Below are 20,177 nucleotides of genomic sequence, written 5' to 3' on the forward strand. Positions count from 1 at the left end.
ACAGTGGCAAAAACAAACATCACGAACTAAAAACTCAACTCAACTAAACTCAACAACTAAAACCTAGCAGCCTTACAGCAAGCTGCCACCTAGTACCCTACTAGTACAGACCAGTGACTGGAACCTACCATCTGCAAAACTTTTCAAGAATACACAATAACAAACAAACCAATAATTTATGTAATGGAATTTAAGATTTCCATTACTGCTGCCAGTAACCATAACCATAGCAGTGTAGTCACTCACTGCTTGGAGGGCCTAAGGATGCACACCTGTTTTCACTCTTTCTGACTATAAGTTAACAGAATAACTGAAACACTGGACTGAAATAATGATTTAACACACAAAACCTGCTAATGTTGGGAAACAGGGCCTGGGGAAAAGATATAAGGAGCACGTACAAAATATAAACAGATTAAAAATCCAGTCCACTCTTGACCACGTTAAGACTGAGGGGTGAGATCATTTCATTCATTTCCAATGAAAGTTTTCCTTTTTTTTCAGTTGCAATGTTGTTAAATACTGTAAATAGGATAATTCCTAAAGAATCACCATAATGCCACTCAACTCAAGTACATTTTCTAGCAAATATTTTTCAAAATTTAACAACTGCATTAAGATACATGTTTGTAATGCATCAGTGCAATAACACATTTAAATTTGCCCCCTCCCCCTAAGGTGTTACCCTACGCCTACTGTTTGTGAGACTGGTCTTGTGTCACCACTCTCACCTGTCAGAGCCAATTAAATCATTATTAACACCTAGACACGCAATGGTTTCCACCCTCAGTCCCTGACAAAAAGCATCAGATTTGCAACTGCGTTTCACTCCCTCTGCTCATTTAATGTCATGCAAAGAGTAACATTTTATAGACAAAGCAAAGCCAAAATAGATAGCTTACTTGTGACTCATTATTATAAAAAGGCTTGGAGGCGCATTTCAAGGCTTCTGCGTATTCAACACAATAGAAGTTTTGGGGAATTAGTCATATGCTTATAAAACGGGCTCAAAAGCCATTCAGCACGGCATCTCCTTTTGTGTGGCATTACAGTGAGTAATCAAGCACAGCACTTTCCAGGGCAATCACGTCCTTTATCACAGAGGAACTGTCGCCAACCCCTACAGAGTGGGAGGATAAGCCCTGTGGGTAATAGAGTGCGGTGGGTGCTTGATTGGATATGGTGAGTGAGAAGTTCTGCTCACATCTCACACCACTCTCCTCCCCTGCCCCCACCCCTCACACCCACGAGTCATAGCTGAGGACGGCAGCCATCCATACAAGAAATGAGACACACTTGCACGCCACTTACTGTCAATTTACTTATTTATTTGTTGCTTTCACGGAACGCTCTAGCCTCTGGCCTAAAGCAAGCTTACTAAGGGACTGTTTAATACACATATATGTACGCAAAATTTCATACTCTCTGGTTTTTGTTTTTCTTCATCTAACGCTCTCATTCTCAGTGTAAGAGTGAGGCACAGAACTGCCTGAGGTAATTAGGGGTGACATGATGTTTATGTAACCTCCAAGCCTCACAAACCAGATGCAATTATGGGCTCCTGGTCCCTGTGACCCCAGCCCTGTAGCGTAGCACCGCAAAACTGCAATCCCGTGTCCCAGGGGTGAGCCTGGTTTTGCAGGGTGATGGGGGAAGGTGGGAGGGTGGAGTGGGGGCAAGCAAGAGTTGAGTTCTTTTCACAGCTCCCTCTGACAGGAGCTCTTGCTGCCTAATCCAAAGTGACGGGCACTTCAGTGGAGAGGGCGCAGAGCCCCCCAATTTCCGCCAGGACCCCACGGCAGGGGAAGCAGAGAAGCCAAGGGTTGGGGTGGCAGACTTATTGTGGCCCAGTGAGAGGGAGTGGGGCAGGGGCCTCATTACAACGCTTAACTGCACTCACAGGTCCTCATTAACCCACCACACCAGTGAGTCAAATCAAAACAGACAATAAAAAGAGGAAGCTGTTTGCATAACGGCCTTCATTTTAGTGTGACTTAGAGTTTCAGCATTGTAACTGAGTACTTTATGGAGCTTTTGCACAGATTTCTGTAAACATCAAAGTTTGCTACAATGAGTCAATTTAAGTGTTGAAATCTCCTCTTAAATGTGTTCATCCAAGGTATGCCCTTGCTATTTGACTGCTTCTATGTAGACATCTGGACATCTGCGAATTCCAGAGGAAAGTAATGAGAGAGTGAGAGTGTAGTTAAACAAAACCCAATATGTCTGCTGTAATAAAAGCACAGTAACACAGTGCTTTAGGTAGCTCAGTCATAGAAGACTGCCCTCAGCGCAGGGGGATGGATGATGAGAGATGACAAGCACTTACATTTGTTGCCAATGGGATGCAAAGCCAGTGCAAAGATAAAGCCCAGCCTGTATCCCCCCGCTCATCAGTGCTCGGAGGAGAAAAGCTTGGCACACCAAATGATGCGTTTCATAGAGACAATTAAAGAGCAAATCAATGCTGCTGCCTTTGTGAAATAATTAGAGATGCGGCTGACTTCAACCGCAACCACACAGTGGAAAGCATGCAAAGCTCCAATAGTTGCCGAAGAGAGATTGAAGGAGATTTTGAGGTGCATTTCTAGAAGATCCTACAGATTAAAACGTTACCCCAGTCACCAAGGGAACCTGTTTTTCATTAGGCCTCAGAACATACTGGAATAGTGACTTCTTTGAAGTAGCGTTTTAGTTTACAAGGTAGCTCATACACAGTGTGTATATAGCTATATACTATGTTTACTATATACTATGCATATACTATGTTAATTTTTTTAATGTAACACTACGATCAAGTGGGTGGATGAGAATAGAGCTATAATAACTGAACAGTAGATGAAGTGGAGAGACAGCAGCTAGCCTGCTCTCAGCTCCACAGTCTGAAAAACATGGTGATGAGGTCACAGTGTAAAGACCAGCAGGCCATCACATTCTGTCTGTCACATCATCAACGGGCACTCTCCTTCCCATTTTAGAGCCCTTAATCTGCATACATCACCATACAGGAGAGGAAAGAAACTGACTTAGTGTAGGTCTATGCACTGTGCATTATGTGCTTGTAGAGGAATGAGTGTGATGAAGAGGTACTGTACGGGGCATAAGCAACAAAGGAGCAGCACAGAAATAGACATGGAAAAAAGGAAGAGATGGGGAGAAGAGAAGAGAAGGGAAGAGGAAACCACATGGGGAATATAAAGTGTAGAAAAAGACAGATGGGCCCACTTACCAGCCTGGTTAGTGGTAATGTTGACTGAGGCGTACTGAGGGGAGTAGGGGCTCTGATCTGACACTCCGTTGACAGCCTGCACCTCAAACGTGTACTGCGTGTGGGCCAACAGGTCACTAATGTAGACCCGGGATTCTGTCAGGCCCAGCTGACGGGGCAAAAACTGAACGTTGTCCCCACAGCGGGTACAGCCTCCCCGACCTCCGCCACAGCTCTTGCAGATGATGTTGAAGACTACATCCTCACGGCCCCCAGAATCCCGGGGAGGCATCCACTCCAGCATCACAGAGGTTTCATTCACGCTGGAGATTACAGTCTGTGGAGCTGAAGGGACGGCTGGAAAATAGAGAGATTCTGTGGTTAACACTTGAGTAATTAAACCAATGCACAGCTCTTTGATCAAATTTCTATTCCTATGAAACTGGAAAACATTATACATGATACATAGGGTTCATTATTTTAGATTAATAAAAAATTATGAATACTGACAAGTCAAACTTTGGTAAAAATCTAAGTACAAAGTCAAAGGAATGGAAGAAAGAAAGAGGAAAAGTGGTAACAAAACAAAAAATGGATGTAGCCTTTGGTCATACATTTTTCTTGAAACACGGGAAAAAGTTTGGTTCCAGGTCTCACAGTTTGGGAATTTGGGGCCAAAATGTAAAGTGCTATAAAATGGCCATTTGATGGCACTACTGGCTCCGGATCTGCAACAAAAACAGCTCACTTGTTCCTTGACCCATAGCCTGACTTTCACTGAAATGTTTTACCAAGTTTTCAAACCTGCATTAATGGATTTCTTTTACATCTTTGGGAAAGCAGAAACAAGCTGTACACAGCACGCTGATATAATATGGACTTATACATTGATGTGGTGAACGTGTTAGCAAACAGTTGTTTACACATCCAGCAGATTGCAGTGCAACATTAGCATTTATTTGGAGTCGTGTTTCAGGCCACCTGGCGAATGTAGGTCCAAAATTCATTCTCCTTTAAGCTCTGTTTTTGGTCCCCACAAACTCCCAGGAGAAGTATATCACTGCTATTAGCTGCTAAATGCACCACTATTTTCACCAGGTAGTCGCCAACTGTGTCTGTCTGCCATTTGGTGCTGGGAAGGTGCTGTATAGTGGGTTTATCATAGCTTTTTCACTGAAAACAGCTGCCTGCTGCTTTTCGAAACAAGGTTGATAAAACCAAAACAATGAGCAGAGAGACGATAAAACGCTCCACAGAGCTGAGGGGAACTGCAGAGTTTGGTGATAATTCTCTGTGGGTTCGTCACTACAAGCGACCCTTTTCACATAGTCACAGTCTTGTGATCCATTGTTAATAAATTGTTAATAAAAATCTTGATTATAGCCGCTTTAAGATTCCCTGCTAAATAGAAAAAAAGGACTGAAAAGAGTTTTAAGAGTTAATGTAATGTTTTGTAAAGTTAATTAGTAAACATTCAATAATTTTCCTTTGGATTTTGTTTGCTAAAAAGATTGGAAAAAAACCCTCATATCTAGAAAGTCTTACATACAATGTATACAGTACAGGAAAGAGATATATCACTCATATGAGCCACGACTTCAAGGATGCTGTACCTTTGCATCAACTACATTTCATAGCATTGTTCAAATTTTATGATGGAAGCTGTGTTTTGTACTTGATGGCGTAGAGGGCATAATTACCAACTTCACTTAAATAACCCCTCCACAGGAGAAGAGAAAATCCACAAACTCACTATGATACCATAGCCTCTTTGAGGTTTAAGCTGACTGTTCCAAGCTGGCAGTGTCTCTTCCCTCGGGATGCCCATTTACATTCTCTCATTTTCCATGCGGGTGTCCACTTTGTCAAGTGTTTTCTTAACATCTATTCTGGACAATTTTCTCATGGAGCATCGTATAGAGTTACTGCAATGGAGAGGAACCTACTGTTTCTCCTGTTGAGACATTCTTAGCAGCTAGGCATTATGGGGTGGAAACTTTCCACATGGTGCTACATGTTGAGTGACAGGTCAAACAAACAAACAATGAGAACTGTTAGAGAATCTTTACAGCCATGTGCACCTAATTATGGAAGACGTACCCTCCAGGACTAATGAAATAAACAATTCCACTCCGCCCACAACATCCTAAATCTGAATCGATCACTTCTTATTTAACCACCTTTTAATTGGCAGCAATTAACAGATCTTTGGCTCTGGAAGGAAGCCCATTGGAGTGCCCTTCTTGGTGTCTCTCATACATGGAAACAAAACTCCTCCTTGGCATCTCCTTCCTGGGGAGGCGGACTAATACCCCCCCCCATTAGCTGGCGGGCCGCTCTGATGGGCCCATTCCCTTGCTTTAATCAGGCCGGGCCCTGCTGCGCTTAATACGGGTGACGTGACGCTGCTGCTTTCTCATTCACAACAGCTGCTCGACTCCCAGAGCCAGGCTTATGCAAATCTCCTTTGTTGGAGACCATCAAATCTTTTCCCTCCTCTCTCTCTTTCAACAGGCAGAGAGGGAGAGTGAGGAAAAAACACTACCAAAACGCTGAAAGGGGCTTTTTGTTTTGTTTTAGGTAGACCACATTCTATGCACTGATTCACATACACACAACCCCTCTCCATCTCTCTCAAATTCCCTCTCCTTCTTCATTCCTTTCTACGAGTCTATCCTTCAGGCTTTACCCCTCCCTCGCTCACTTTTGCTTTGGTCTATCCTTCCGTCTCTCTCTCTCTCTCTCTCAACCTCGGTGTCAGCCTCAAATTCAAATTCAAATTCAAACAGCTTCATTGGCATGACAAGAGAGAGTCTCGCCTGGGCTCATTCTCTGTGCCTGCATCTTCACAAAGCTACGCGCCCTGGCCCAGTAACCTCTGGTCTGGCTTGGAGTATGGGCTGTGTGATGTTGAGGAGGGGCAGCCAAGCCTGTGTTGGGTCAGATCTGTGGACAGCCACACTATGGGCATGTCAGCGTTGTGTTCGTGTGAGGGACAGCTCTGACAGGGTTTCTCTGTTTGGAGTTACAGAGACTACCACTGTCCTTTGATCCCGAGGCTCTTCTGCTTGCGGGTGTGAAATGTGTATGCGTCAAAGAGTTCATATTTGAAATTAAAGACTTTGTGGGTACGTACGGCATACATGTGTGTGTGTTTGTGTGCAAGTTCACATATAACACATATAACCTCAGTACTATACATACTTGTGCACGGCATCTGGAGAGGATCTGAGTCGGTGCGATAGTATCCGTTGCGGCAAACGCAGTTAATGGCGCCTTCACTGGTGGTACGGCTGTTGATGGGACACTGCATACAGGGTTCATCTCCTTGAGTCGGTTTGAAAAAGCCAGACGGACAGGCTGAAAGACAGAGGATGAAATTTACAACCACTTTACCATGTAAATTAATTTCTTTGTATCAAATACTTTCATGGTATGAGAGCAGCAGGACTGAGGCTAAAATAAAATGCAAAGGTACTAGGCCTTCAATTCTTTTTTTTTTTAAAATAATTTAGTCCATAAAATGTCAGAAAAATGTCAATATCACATTTTGTCGGAGCCCAAGGTGACGTCTCTAAATTGCTTGTTGTTTGAGCAACAATCCAAAATAGATCCAAGATACTGAATTTATAAAATATAAAACTGCGAAAAATTATCAATCTACTAATTAATTAGTAATTTATGCCTAATCTTTTCAGCACTAAGAGTGTGTTTACCATACAATAGGCAGCAGGTTACATATACTGTAGTAGCCTGTGAAAAAGAGAATGAAATGTAAAGTTTGAGATTCCACATTTCAAGTGTTTTACTTCGAGCTACATTTAATGTTTTTTTTTATTTACTTGCTTTACAACAGAAGCCATCAAGTGACCAGAATTCAAACAACCCAAAAAACACAGACCAGAAATCCAACATGTAAATATACATCAACGCAACCCGACATATAAATATACACCAGTGAAGCCTTGCATGTGAGGCAACTCTCTGCAGATATGCAGGCAACATGTTGTAAGTTTGCAATGAATTATTCACCATGCTCTAGTACCCTGCTTTCTGTTAAGAGCCCTTTTAAGGGCCTCGCTGTGGAAACCTGGGAGGAAAGTTACATTCATGATAGATACAATGATGAACTCACACACCGCAGCTGCCATTAAATTCTGTATTTGTGTATCTGCCTGTGTGTGGGTGAATCACAAGCTGTATATGGGATGAATCTGTTTATACGTTGCCATAAGCATCTGTTATTGCAGTGACAAACTAACCTAGCTGTCTGTGAAATCCCCTTATCCTCTCTTGAGTCACATTCCTCTTAAATCTTCACTGCTAAAAAATAGCCCTTTTACCAGCATTTGCACCTGCATCATGTCAAGAGCTTTTTTATATCTAATCCAGCTATGGTTTTGCTTCAGGTAATCCAGCTCCCAACTGCCCCACCGATAAAGGAGAAAATACACAGGTGCTGAGACAGAGGTGTTGGAAGTACAGTAGCATGAAAAATTCACACTCGGGATGCACTGCATATCTTAAGTTAAAACCCCTCAGGTCTGTCATTGCTGTTGTTTTTCTTTAGTAACAGAGTAAAAAGCATAATAATTTATGGAGTCTGATGAAAGGAAACAAAATAAATCTGCTTTTCCAACAATTTATGGTTCTCTTCCTAATAAAATTATATTATTTTTAAGTGAAATGTAAAAGTAGTTCATAGTAATATTTTTTTAATCCACTATCAAAGCTGATTTTGACATGTGCAATTATTTCTTGCGCTTGTAATATTTAAAACTATTTGTCCCACTCATTATGGGAACAGTTTTTTCTCCATTTTCTATGTTTCTAAAAACTTACTATAACATGTCTGCAGTTTTCTACATTGTAAAGTAATAAAAATACAGCCGCTATTTCATTGTGAGGCTGTACTGGTAATTACAGCTCAACTGTAGCATCTGGAATAAGGAAACATCTGCAGCTGCAACTTCCAAATTCAAATTATAAGGAAGAATTAATCCAGGTCCAATCCCAATGTTTATATTAGAGAGACACATCACTGTACTCAGAGGCCAGGGATTAATGCTCTTTTTCCCCCTTGTAACTCAAAGCACATTTCTCACCGTCATCACCTTCTAAATCTGGCTATTATAATGATTCAGACATTGTGACATATGCAGACACCTTTTTAAAACAGAAAGTAATGGACAGATATGTTTAAGATGTGCTGTAACAGTATTGTAAAATGTACTTTCAAAATAGAAAAAACGTAATATCTATGACTACAACTGTGGAAAGGGATGGATGTAACAATGTAATTTTTTGTTGATTTTATTGCCGTTTTGTAAATTCTATTAGTCTTGCTGTATCACTTATTCAAGAGAGAATTGTGGTTCAGTGTGATCAACCAAACCATATTGCTTGAGAGTGGGCGTGGTAAAAACAGCTTTGCTAAGACAGTTTGTTTAAAAGAGAGGCTGTTTTCATTAAATTCACATTATGTCAAGCATCTTTGACTTCAGTTATCTTTGTTACATTATCACAAATGTCAGTGGCAGAAAGAGTTATTCCAAAATAACACTGAACTAATCTTAAAGATCTCCTCACCAAGTATTAGCTTTGACATGTTTTTCTTCTCCCATGATTGATGGGGGAAAAGGTTTTGGGTACAGAGTGAAACATGAGGCCTGGACATTCACACTGCCAGTCAACGGGGTCTGTGAATGAGGCCCAGGCAACAGCTATGTGGGGAATTGGGATCGAACCTCAGCAGCACAGTGAGGTCTATGGGAGTGCGGCGCTCAGAGGAGCAACACCAAAGGAAACAGCATAAAGAGGTAGAGAAGGGGGGAAGGAGAGAGGAGAAGTGTAAAGATGGGAACAAAGAGCGGAGAGGTGGGGAATGGCTGTGTTTGAGAGTTTTCAGCCAAGGAATTCAGCATGTTACTTTGCCCACAGTGAATGTATGTGCTGCAACAGTATGCAGACTGTGCCTAACAATCAGAACAATGACTTAAAAATCTGCATGGGGAGGAAAATGAAAGAATACAATTGATTAGTATTTATAAAGCCCCATGATGCCTAGCTTCCACAGTGGTTGTATTTAAATATTCTGTAGTAGTTGTTGGATGGCACACTACATTTTTTCCCACCAAGCACCGAACATCCAAAGACAAGGAATAAAAATAGATATGTTTTTATATTCAATCTGTCTGTGTAGGTCAAAATTTGAATTGTTTACCCCATATCTTGCCAAATTTGGACAATTTTATACAACTTTATCTATACCTTGTGAAAAAAATTCCATTATGTGTTTCTGTTTATACATGCTTTTATTACATAAATAATATAACTGGTCAAATCCCATTAATATCTTTCCATTGTTGTATTATTATTTGCAGTTTATCTACTGTTATTTCAGATTTTTGTTTATTTGTTTTTGCTTTGTCATTTTTGTCTTGAAAGTTTGAAAAAGCAAATTAAAATATATGTATAAAAGTCCTTAAATCTCTTTTAACAAACAGAAAAAGAGGCTAATTTTCACTGTTAACCAAAACTGACACATATTAAACAACTGTTGATGTAATCACAGTTGTCTACTTAACATCTTTCCTAAAATATTTAGCTTTTGTTTTGTCCAACATGTACCAGATAAGTTGGGCTCACAGTATCAAGATCATTCAGATAGTGCCAAGTACAGAATTCATTACAGAAAATAAACAGCAGTGACATTCAAGTGTTTACCAGTAAAAGCCAAAAAAAAAAAAAATCTTGGCATTTGTTGCATTACCCCTGTGACAAAGCTTTCTCATCTGGTACCTCAGAAAGCTAAAACAATGCCATGAAAAAAAGTATTTGTGAAAATCCTTCCTATCCAGTTCAAGAGGACACAGTATTATATGTCTTGGCATGCCTCTCTGCCCTGCCACGGTCATTATTTTGGGGAAAAATTTGGGGAATTTCCAGTTTATACCCAGATGACAGATTTTAAGAGTTGCAAAGTTGTCTGGTGTCAGATGTAGAGAAGCAGAGACGTGGAGAGCAGTGATTAAAAAACAGATCAGAGCTTTAATTCCCTACCTCCCTGCCTGCCCAGATTGCTGCTGTTGAGCTGTTTGATCACCATCCTGGCAGTCTTGCTCAACATGCGAGAGCTAAAGGCTGTTTTTTTGGATGTTTCCTCTAACTTCAGATATCCTTCTGGCAAGACGAGTTAATTACTGCAAGAACATTCACTGACAACAGCTCCTCTGTTGTTCCTGCTTCCTATACTTAAAACACACACACACCGCTATTAATATCATTAATATCATCAAGCAAACTTGTCACGTTTTGCTATAAGATCTCTTGGGACTGCGAACGTGAATTCTGGAACTGGGACAAACAATGAAAAGTGGCAATAAGTCAAGAACAAAGGCCACACAGAAAAGCTTTTAGAGAATTTATAAACACTTCAGACTCAATTTAGTGGTAGCCGTGTCAAAAGGTCCAGATCACCTCTAATTGGTTCCAGAGAAACTGCAGGCATATTCACTCTTAAATCTTCTATTTGAAAAACAAATGAAAATGTCTGCCAATGGGGTGAGATAGTTTCCAATGTTGTTTGATCGTTTAAAAACCAAGTATTACATTACTTTAATCTACCTCTGAGTCTTAAAACTCAATCTGAATAATACCTCCCCCACACACATTCCAAAGCCCCAGCTGCTTGTGTCTGTCTATATTTATGACTTTTAATAACATATAGTGACATAAAGGCTTTAATTAGGGGTTTTCGCTAGACTCACTGAATAAAAATAGTACTGCAAGAGCTGTGAGAGGTAAGTCACTGCGACAGGGTGCTAGTCAGTTTTTACAGCAGGTAATTTGCTGGTTGTTTCAAAGATTTCCTGCATATTACAGCCGGAGAGATTTATAGCACATTGAAGACGAGACCTGCAGCTAAAACCATCTGAATCCTACAAAGTACAGTGTGTGTGTCTGTGTGTGACTATTTATGTGCGTGAGAGAGAAGTGAAACACACAAAGAGAAGAGAAGAAAGACACAAGCAGACAGAAAGACTGAAGAAGACAGGAAGTGTTGTTTTCAGCGGTGATGCCAACATGACCAGCTATACTGGAAACACTCCCTGTGATTCTGGCTTCTCTGACCAAATCAGCAGTCACACATACACACACACACACACACACACACACACACACACACATAGCACATAGAGAGAGGCCAAACAAAGACTGGGCATTTGACATTTCCATCATGGCTGCCTGGGCAGTGCTGTATGCTGTGCGATCACAACCAGACAATCAGCTGGCTGATACCAGGTAATCCAGCCTAAGGCCACACCTATTGAGGAAAAGAAAAAAAAACAACAACCCCAACACCCCTCCAGTCTCTTTCACCCACCATCTCTCATTTACACCACCCGACAGAGAAACTCTTTGTCCAGCAGTCTGGGGCATCACAGCAATAACAGCATACCCCTCCAGCCCCCTCTTCCCTGTTCCCCTCATTCCCCCTTTTCAGGATGGAATCCACCCTCCCCCAAAAACTGCTTTATTTAATGAACACACCATTAAAGAAGAGACAAGGGAGACAAAGACAGGCAAGGTGTGTGTGTGTGTGTGGGTGTGTATGTGTGTGGTGTTCAGGGTGTGAAAGAGAAAAGGCTAGAGGGGTAAAAAAAAAAAAAAATTCAGAGGTGCTAGGTTTTGTGAGCACAGCAGGAAAAAGTGCTGAAAGCGGTGAAAATGGCCAGCGTCAGAGGGATTGTGTGTGTGTGCGGATGCTGGGTATTTCCCTGTATTCCATTGTGACCAAAGAGGCTGCTACAGTGAGCAATGTACAAGTATGGGCCTCTACTTGCTTTGGTGCTGCCTATAAAAACTATTTATATGAATCACTGCAGGGACAGATCAGAGGCTATAGTAAAGAGATGTGTTTGTTTTACAAGATAGACCACTGTTTAAAATTAGATTAAGACAACCTGTTAGCTTTGCAGTAGCTTTCTCATTACCTCTTACATCCTCTAACCGCAGCTACAGACCATCAGCCTTTGAACTGGTCATATCTAAGTCGAGCGTAACCTTGTGAAACGACAGTGGCCACAGATTAACCAGAGGAGAGCACCCTCGAGTTGTGTGTCTGTTCCTGGGAGTGAGGACAAGCCAGCCTGTCCCCCCTCTGCCTCTGCACTTCCATGGGGAACACTAGCTAGCACTGTTTGCAACACAGGGTCTCCGCAATTCAATTAGGAACGCAGTCCTCTTCGCCATCTAATTCAATCAGGCTTGTGTGAAAGCTATTAGACAACTGGCATTCGCTTCACCCAACACACACTGGCACACAAATGAGATATTCATTTCTCCCTCTAGGTTTCCATGTCTGGTGCAATTAACAGGTCTGGGACTCTGCACGGCTCCTCGCACTGTAAGCCAGGACAGTGCCAGTAAGTGAGGGTGACCACTGATGACCTACAAGGTGTAAATCAGGCTACTCTCAAACTCAAGGAGAGCACAGGGTCATTTAAATGGGTTATTTTCTAAGAAACTCCTGTCTGTTCAATATTTATAACTAAGACATGTTCAACTTTGAGCAACCCAGCATTACCAAATCACTAAAAAATAAATGGGGAAAAAAAAGGCATTTTCATGGGCTTACCCAATGAAAGGAAAAACATTACGACCACTTATTTTAATGATTAGGTGCCCACTTTACTCTCAGTCAACTCTGAGCGACTCAGAGACTCACCCAGAAGTCAGCTTTTTCACAAAAATGTGATCTGTTTAAGTAAAACACATGTTTACTGATCTAGACATCTTTTATACAAGCATTCATGCAAACTTGTGTGTCAGTGTGTGAATGTATGTTTATGTACAGCACGAGACAAGGGACATGTGTGTCATGGGGTATGGGAGGACAGGGGTATGATTGGGAAGTGACTTTTCCCTCTGTGTCCCTCAGCATTTTGCTCTAAGCTGCATCTCCTCTGCAGTTGTCACAGAGCTCACATCTCCAATCCCAAAAAAAAAAAAAAAAAAAAAAGCAGGCTCCTCTGAGACAGATTAGGAGCCAAAGTGAGCAGCAGATTAGCTGGAAATGTGGGACACCTGGGAAATGAGCTCTGTGGGTGCTACTCGGGAGGGCTCAGGCTCAAAGCACACACACAAACAAGACATGTACTGTGCACACTCCCAGGAAACTTAAAAACATACAGGACATTGCACCACACACTTCATACACGTGCACACACACACACACACACACAAACACACACATACACACACAGAGCTCATTTAATTCCATCTTATTCTGATACATATACAACAAATAAATAAGCATTGACCATAAAGAAGAAAGCTGCTAAGAAACGCCATCTGGTCACTACCCAGAGGACAATTTCAGCTCATACGGCAGGAGCTTAACCTTATATATGTGGCACATATACAAGGCTCACCATCACAAGGTTTGGTATTTACAAGGACAAAAGGAAGTGTGGAGCACTGCTCAGAATGTCAGTGGCAGCTAAAAATACTCTGTAAGGGAAATATTAGTCATGAAACAACTGGTGTAAATTAATTTCCCACTAACTGACCTTATTTCTCATTATCTCCTTAGCATTGGCCATAAATAACATCAGCGAGCAACATGGCATAGATATACTGTGAAATCTATGCATGCACAGATTTCACACTTTTTTTTCAACTTTGCATGTATTTTCACAGAATTATACTATTATTAATCATAAAAACATAAAACTGACTCATACATATTACAATTAATCGTGTAGCTCTAAATCGAAAAATACTAAAGGAAGAATTGTATCCCATTTTTGCAAAATATTTAACACACATACAGCAACACCCCACTTCCCGAACACTCAAACTGTCTGGAGATAGTGCGTCATTCGCATGTGGCAAACGTTAGTTTCTTGATTCAAACAACACAGGCAGAGTGGTCTTCTGTTCAAGACCACAACGCTCTCATGATGATCATCAGGTCATAAATACCAAAGGGAAAAAAAATCAGTGAAAACTATCGTAACCACAGTATTTCCATACTGTCTGATAACTACCATCTGTCAATAGAGGAGGAAACAGAGATGAAAGGGGAGTATCACTGGAGCCATGCATGCAGCACAGTAATAACGTCTGGAATTTTCACTGCACTCCCCCTTTGCACGGGGGAAAAAGAGGCACAAATGTGGAATGGTGAAATTACAGGCATCTGAGCCAACACATATACGCACAGGGTAGGAATATGAACAAGGCTAGAGGGTGGGTGGTTGTGGGGAGTAAAGCGGAAAGGGTCATTTCATGCAGGCAGATCACTTGACAGCTTGCTCTCCAGAGGATGTAGGGGTCCAATCAGGTTGCTGGTGGACCCCTTTGGTACACTGGGCTGCAGATGGCTGGGGTGTGGCAGGAGGCAGGCCCCTTTGTCGGCATTAATCTCCATTTAAGATGGCTTGTCAACCTTCAGGATCCACATCACATTGGAACTAGCTACATTGTATTCCATTTGTAATGACAGATCATTACCAGAGCTGGGAAAAAATGTCACTTAATGCAGATAATGGTACATAATATGAAATCATGATGTGGTCCTCTACGTAAATTGGCCACCAAATGAGCCTCTGTGCTCAGAAGGGTTAATTAATTCAGTCAAGTTCTGTGGCAGCTTGCATAAGGGTGAGAATTAGCAGATGTAGGCATGATGTTCAGTGGTTACAAAATTAATTTAAATTAATTCAGCTCAATAATTTTGTATAACGATTAAGAATTTATTGCTTTACGGCTCTAATTTAGGATGGCTTGGTAAAACCTTATCACTTCGCATGATGTGTTTTAAAATCTTAACTCTGTTTACATAATAACAGCCTTAGCATTTGTTTAACCTCCCACCACCAGCCCAGTGATGTCCTCTATCTTTGTAGGAGTTCATACTGTTGCATAAAGTTCTCCCCAAATCAAGGCAGTCTGGCCTTACTTAACATTGTATGCAAGCTGAAACCCTGTCATGTGACACCAAACGTCAGTTATTGTGCTTGTAGGGCTACAGTGTTCCTCATTGTGGGAAGGGGGAAAAAACACACCTGTCATTTCATGTACAGCAGTGCCTGAATGGGCATACACTGTTTCTAATTTGAAACAGGTAGGAAATGAGGAGACTTATGAGCGATCAGATGTCAGAATGTTAAGCTGTCATTGTTGAGGCAAACAAAGGAATGTGGGCAGCCTCCACCCACGCTCACCTTCATGGGAACAGATCACCTTCTACACCGCAGGATGCACTGAATGGCACAGCATCCCTGAAAACACCCACCCACCTATGACAAGATTGTACACTGGGTGCAATGATAAGTTCTGCTGTCAAAAAAAACATTTTTCCCCCCTGTGGACAGTCGCTCACATACATTCCACACTCATACCCCACAGCACAGCTCTCTAAGTCTATGATTCATAAAATATAACATTTTTAAGATGTTTGCGTGGAGGACTGCGTTTACAGTACGCGCTCTTTTAGACACACGGATCGATATGTCTGAACTCTTTATGAGTTTTGACTGGGGCTGTCAGAGCCTTGGCCTCCCAAACCCACAAATGTGCCCTTTTCTCAAGGACAGCTAGTTGCTAGGGCAACAGGAGCCATTGCCATGTAAGGCAGCTTCCCCACTCCGTTACGCAGGCTGCACTCGGACCTTGCAGGGAGCCCAGATCACAGCCTCAGACTGCTGATGACAGTGGGACAGGGTGGATGAATAAGGGGTGGAAAAGGTAGAGGAAGGAGAGGAGTGGGACGAATGGAGGATAAATAACCTCGGTGACCAGCTGAAGACATATTGTGGATTGGTCTAGAACTGACGTAATTGTCTTGGCAGAGATAAGCAGCAATACAGAATGAATTACGCTGCCCAGTCCGTGAAATAAACAACCCGTTAAAGTTGCCTCAGTGTTTTCGAGCTTGCCGGAATTTATAAAATATCATCAGCTTCATGCTGATTTCAATCTTCACTATCTGGTTCAACAGATAGCATTTTCTGCCCGACACAGCAGCCACAGTAGCTGGCATCCTGGCCACAGGTGAGAGGCAAGCAGGGAGAGGGGGTGGTAGTGGCTGTGGTGGGGGGGCCCTTTGTGCCTGAAGGCATATGTAGGAAATAGCTGACAGAGGCAATCACTAGTCTGTATATGTGTGTCTTTCTGTGTGTCTTTGTTTGTAAAGGACAGCACAGGGAGCAAAAGGGAGAAAGACAGAGTGAGAGAGAAAGAGAGGAGAGAGGGGACGGAGGGGGACTTTACCAGAATCCAAACAAAGGCAGCAAGCGGCAGCAGAGCTCAGTGACAGAGGCTCCCTAAGGTGCAGTCTAGCTGATGGACAGGTGGCATAAAGGGGCTGCATGTTGTCCAGTCAGTAGGGACAAGGGGGGGTGTCACAGGAAAGGGGAGGTGGGGGGGGCATTGCAAGGAGCAGCTGGTGCTGAATCCTGTCACTGTCCTTGTGTAACCCTCCAATGCACACATACAACCACACAGAACACACACACACACATACACACCTCAAGAAAAGCACAAAAGATAAACACTACCCTGAGCTGGACTGTGAGTATCATGTTCATAGGCTGGATTTTATATCTGCAGCCATCTCTCCCTGGAGTGTATTTATTAAAGATTATATCAATTCTTCTGACCACAAGCATTTAATGAGGCAGCAGGGAGTCTGAGTGAATCCTATTATCCATCTGATCTACAAGAGAGAAAAAAAACAACAGCTGTAACACGCCTGTTTTGCACGCATGCATGCATCCAAGAAAAACACACACATGCTTGGAAGCATGCACACAAACACTTAAGAATCACATTACTTCAGGATGAAACAAAGAGGGAACCTATCTCAACAACCAATTTTGTTGTGCCATTAAGTAAGATAACTAATTTTGCTATCTTCTCCGGACATACAAGTATGCTGTAAATAGTAATTTCATTAAATGTCCCACAGCTTCTTTGAGGATTTGCAAGGTGCTAAGAATAATAGACCTGAATCAGGCTTGCTTGTCAAATGGATAATACGTTTGTTCAAGCCATGACATGACATGGAAGACTTAAACCACCAAAACAGGATTCCACCTGATATTAGGACTCAAAGATGCAACCTGAAGGATTGAAATCACACATTTGCACACAGACAAATGCACACAAACACACACACCCAAAACCTCTACACCTGCGCCTGAAAAGGCTGGTGTTGGGAGGAGATTAATCTGAAAGCTTTAATGGCTGCTATTTAGAGGTGGAATACATTAAATAGCCCAATCATGGCTGCAGAGTGAGGTGGTGGCCCCAGCAAATTTATACCGAGTGAATAGATCGACTAATTAGCCTTTAAATATTTCATTGATTGATCTAAAACAAGGGATCCCTGAGCTATTCATCTGCCTGCTCTGCGTCTTCTCCTCCTCTATGACTACATCCTTAACCCTGATAAAGGTGGGGCTTGGCTGGCTGGTCCCCTTCCATTTGTCCTAATCAATGGAGGCTGTTCAGCCCAGACCCAGGGGGTCAGTGAAATTAAGTACCCAGCTCACACAGAGAGGGATCGGGCCAATGCTGGGGAACAGGGGGAGATAAGCAAGCCCTCTGTTACCTTGGCAACTCTGCGAGTTTTCCCCAATATATTCCTTCAGTCCAACTCTTCTCCCCTTGTTAGGATGGTTTGCGCCAAAATGGCTGCTGTCTAAGAATATTGCTTTGTGTGCAGTACAATTTCTCACCATTGATGCTCCTTGCAAACAAATTCCATGTGAATGTATTCCATGTATTAGAAATACACAGCACTGGCATGAATAATAAATTATTCTCTACTGCTGAAGACACTTCATCAGCATGAAAAAGTTTCAAATACTGTATAGAACCGCAAATAAATGCCCCCAGTTTCTACCTTGTGTTGTATTTCACAGAATAACAAAACTAGAGAGGCAGGATGGTGAGTATTTTTTACCATGTAGTGTTAATACTTTTCTAAAGATGTGCAAAATAAGTCATATTTACAAAGGATTAATTGTTGAGGTGATTAAGAGAAGAAGCGGCGATTGGAGGATAAAAGATAAAAGATGTTTCCTCATCTCCCCACACAGTGCCTGGCAAAACATCAGTGTGTGGGCGAGCTACAGGTGAAAACCCCTTGCAATCATTTTGTCTTTTGGTTATGTAATAGGTACTTACCTACAAAATTTTGGATATGTTATATTTTTATTTAGAATTTATTCAAGTAACTTTTCTGGTTTCTTGTTTGCATTGATTTCTAATCATTAGTTTCACTGAAGTCTACTTTCTGCTTGGGAATGTTCCCTCACGCTCTACCAGGTGTTGGCAATCTGGACCTGAACAACTGGGATTTGAGGGAGGGAGGAAGCAAAGGTTTCTTTTTCTGTATATTTTGGATTTTCATTTTCCTGCCAGGCCTACAAAAAGATTAACTTCAGCCTTAATGTGATATGTTGTAAAGTGATTCCACAGTTAAAGCCTAAATGAATAACTTCATGTAGTAACCTGACATGACAGTTTTAATTGTTTGTTTTGTCACACCCCTGCTAATAGCTTAGTGGTTTTAACCATACTAGATTTAAAGCTGTTGTTCCATTTGCTGGCTTATTCGAACTGTTTTTTTTGTCTAAGTTGCTGGCTCACATCCTGATAGATGAGGTTTTAGATCCATACTTAATACGTGGTGGAGAGTCTCTGGTGAGACCTGCAGTAAATGTCAATCATTCTCAGTTAGACAGGATTAGTCGTATGACTAACATTCACGAGTCATACATGTCACACACATACGCATATAACCTCAATGCAACCAACCTAGCCTGAAGGCATAGCTGTCCTCTTGGCAGAGCTTGGCACATTCCAGTTCTGCATATTTGACATATCCATACAGGCCAGCAAATATCATCTTTGACGTTAATGCTGAGGTGCTGAAAAGGTCTTTGTAAAAATATAATGGTAGAGTAGATGCCTCTACCTTCTGGGGATAGCTACTGTATTTACTCATAAGACAGTCATAAGACAGTCAGACATGCGAGTCATCCAAACTATATCTGTTTGTCCCCTCTGTAGACCAGCAATAGGTGTACTGTAAACACACACAAATCAGGGCCAAAATCTGGTTTTGTGACCATGATGGTCACCAAATGTTAGTGAAGGTATTACAGAAGTTGAGGCAGCTTGGAATGAGTGAGGGATGCAAAAGGGAGACTGGCAGATTAGTCTTGGGTTCCTGGAGTCAGCAGGATTATCCCACGGAGGCTAGTGGGGGTCATGTCAGTTGCACTCATCATAAAAATCCCATCCGTAGCAGACCTGGATGAAACGCCATGTGCAAAAAAATCTTTACAGGTGTTTTAACCTGACTATAATATCAGATAGATGTGGTTTTCAAGAAAAAGCTGGACAGGACTTACGTAAATTTGTGTAACATGTGTGTCTTGATGGTTCGGATTTCCTAAACCCCGATAATCTCCTGCTCCAAACAGATTAAAACAATTGGGGGAAAATGATGTGCAAAAACTATTTCAGTACTGGACAATTAGAAAAGAGGAGGGGCACAGACACGGTTAGTCTTGCATAGAAGTTTGATGAGGAAATGGGAAGGGCATGCATCCAAGACCTTCGATTTGTGGATCTCTGCCAACTGCCTGAACCAGAGACATAAGCAATTGATTAAAGAATAAATTAAGTCGTACTTGCAGTACTGCATGGTGATTTTTATGGGCTCTTTCCTTAGACTGCATCAACAGCCTTTGATAAGTGTATCAGACTTTAAATGTCCGATCTAACTGGCATGATAAGAATCTGCCCCACCCCTCCCTCACATTTACTGTCAATATGGTGTCTGTATGCTGGATTAACATCAACACGTCCAGTTCACTGTTTCAGTGTCAACAGACCAAGTATTGCAATAAATAAATCAAGTATAGACAGATGTTTTTAGGATCTA

General features: G+C 41.8%; 1 protein-coding gene across 4 annotated transcripts in view; it reads right to left on the minus strand.

Moving 5' to 3' along the window:
- Nucleotides 1-20,177, minus strand: part of ephb2b (eph receptor B2b) — a 119,778-nt gene that overhangs the window by 33,056 nt on the left and 66,545 nt on the right. For all 4 annotated transcript variants that reach the window (XM_044166635.1, XM_044166618.1, XM_044166641.1 and 1 more), the window contains exons 4-5: nucleotides 6,413-6,568; nucleotides 3,230-3,565 (exon numbers count right to left, since the gene is read on the minus strand). In XM_044166635.1, the coding sequence (XP_044022570.1) occupies nucleotides 3,230-3,565; nucleotides 6,413-6,568 (492 nt within the window). The remainder of the gene's footprint in view (nucleotides 1-3,229; nucleotides 3,566-6,412; nucleotides 6,569-20,177) is intronic.

This window comes from Siniperca chuatsi, linkage group LG2 (genome assembly GCF_020085105.1).
Source record: "Siniperca chuatsi isolate FFG_IHB_CAS linkage group LG2, ASM2008510v1, whole genome shotgun sequence".
In the NCBI taxonomy this organism is placed as follows: domain Eukaryota; kingdom Metazoa; phylum Chordata; class Actinopteri; order Centrarchiformes; family Sinipercidae; genus Siniperca; species Siniperca chuatsi.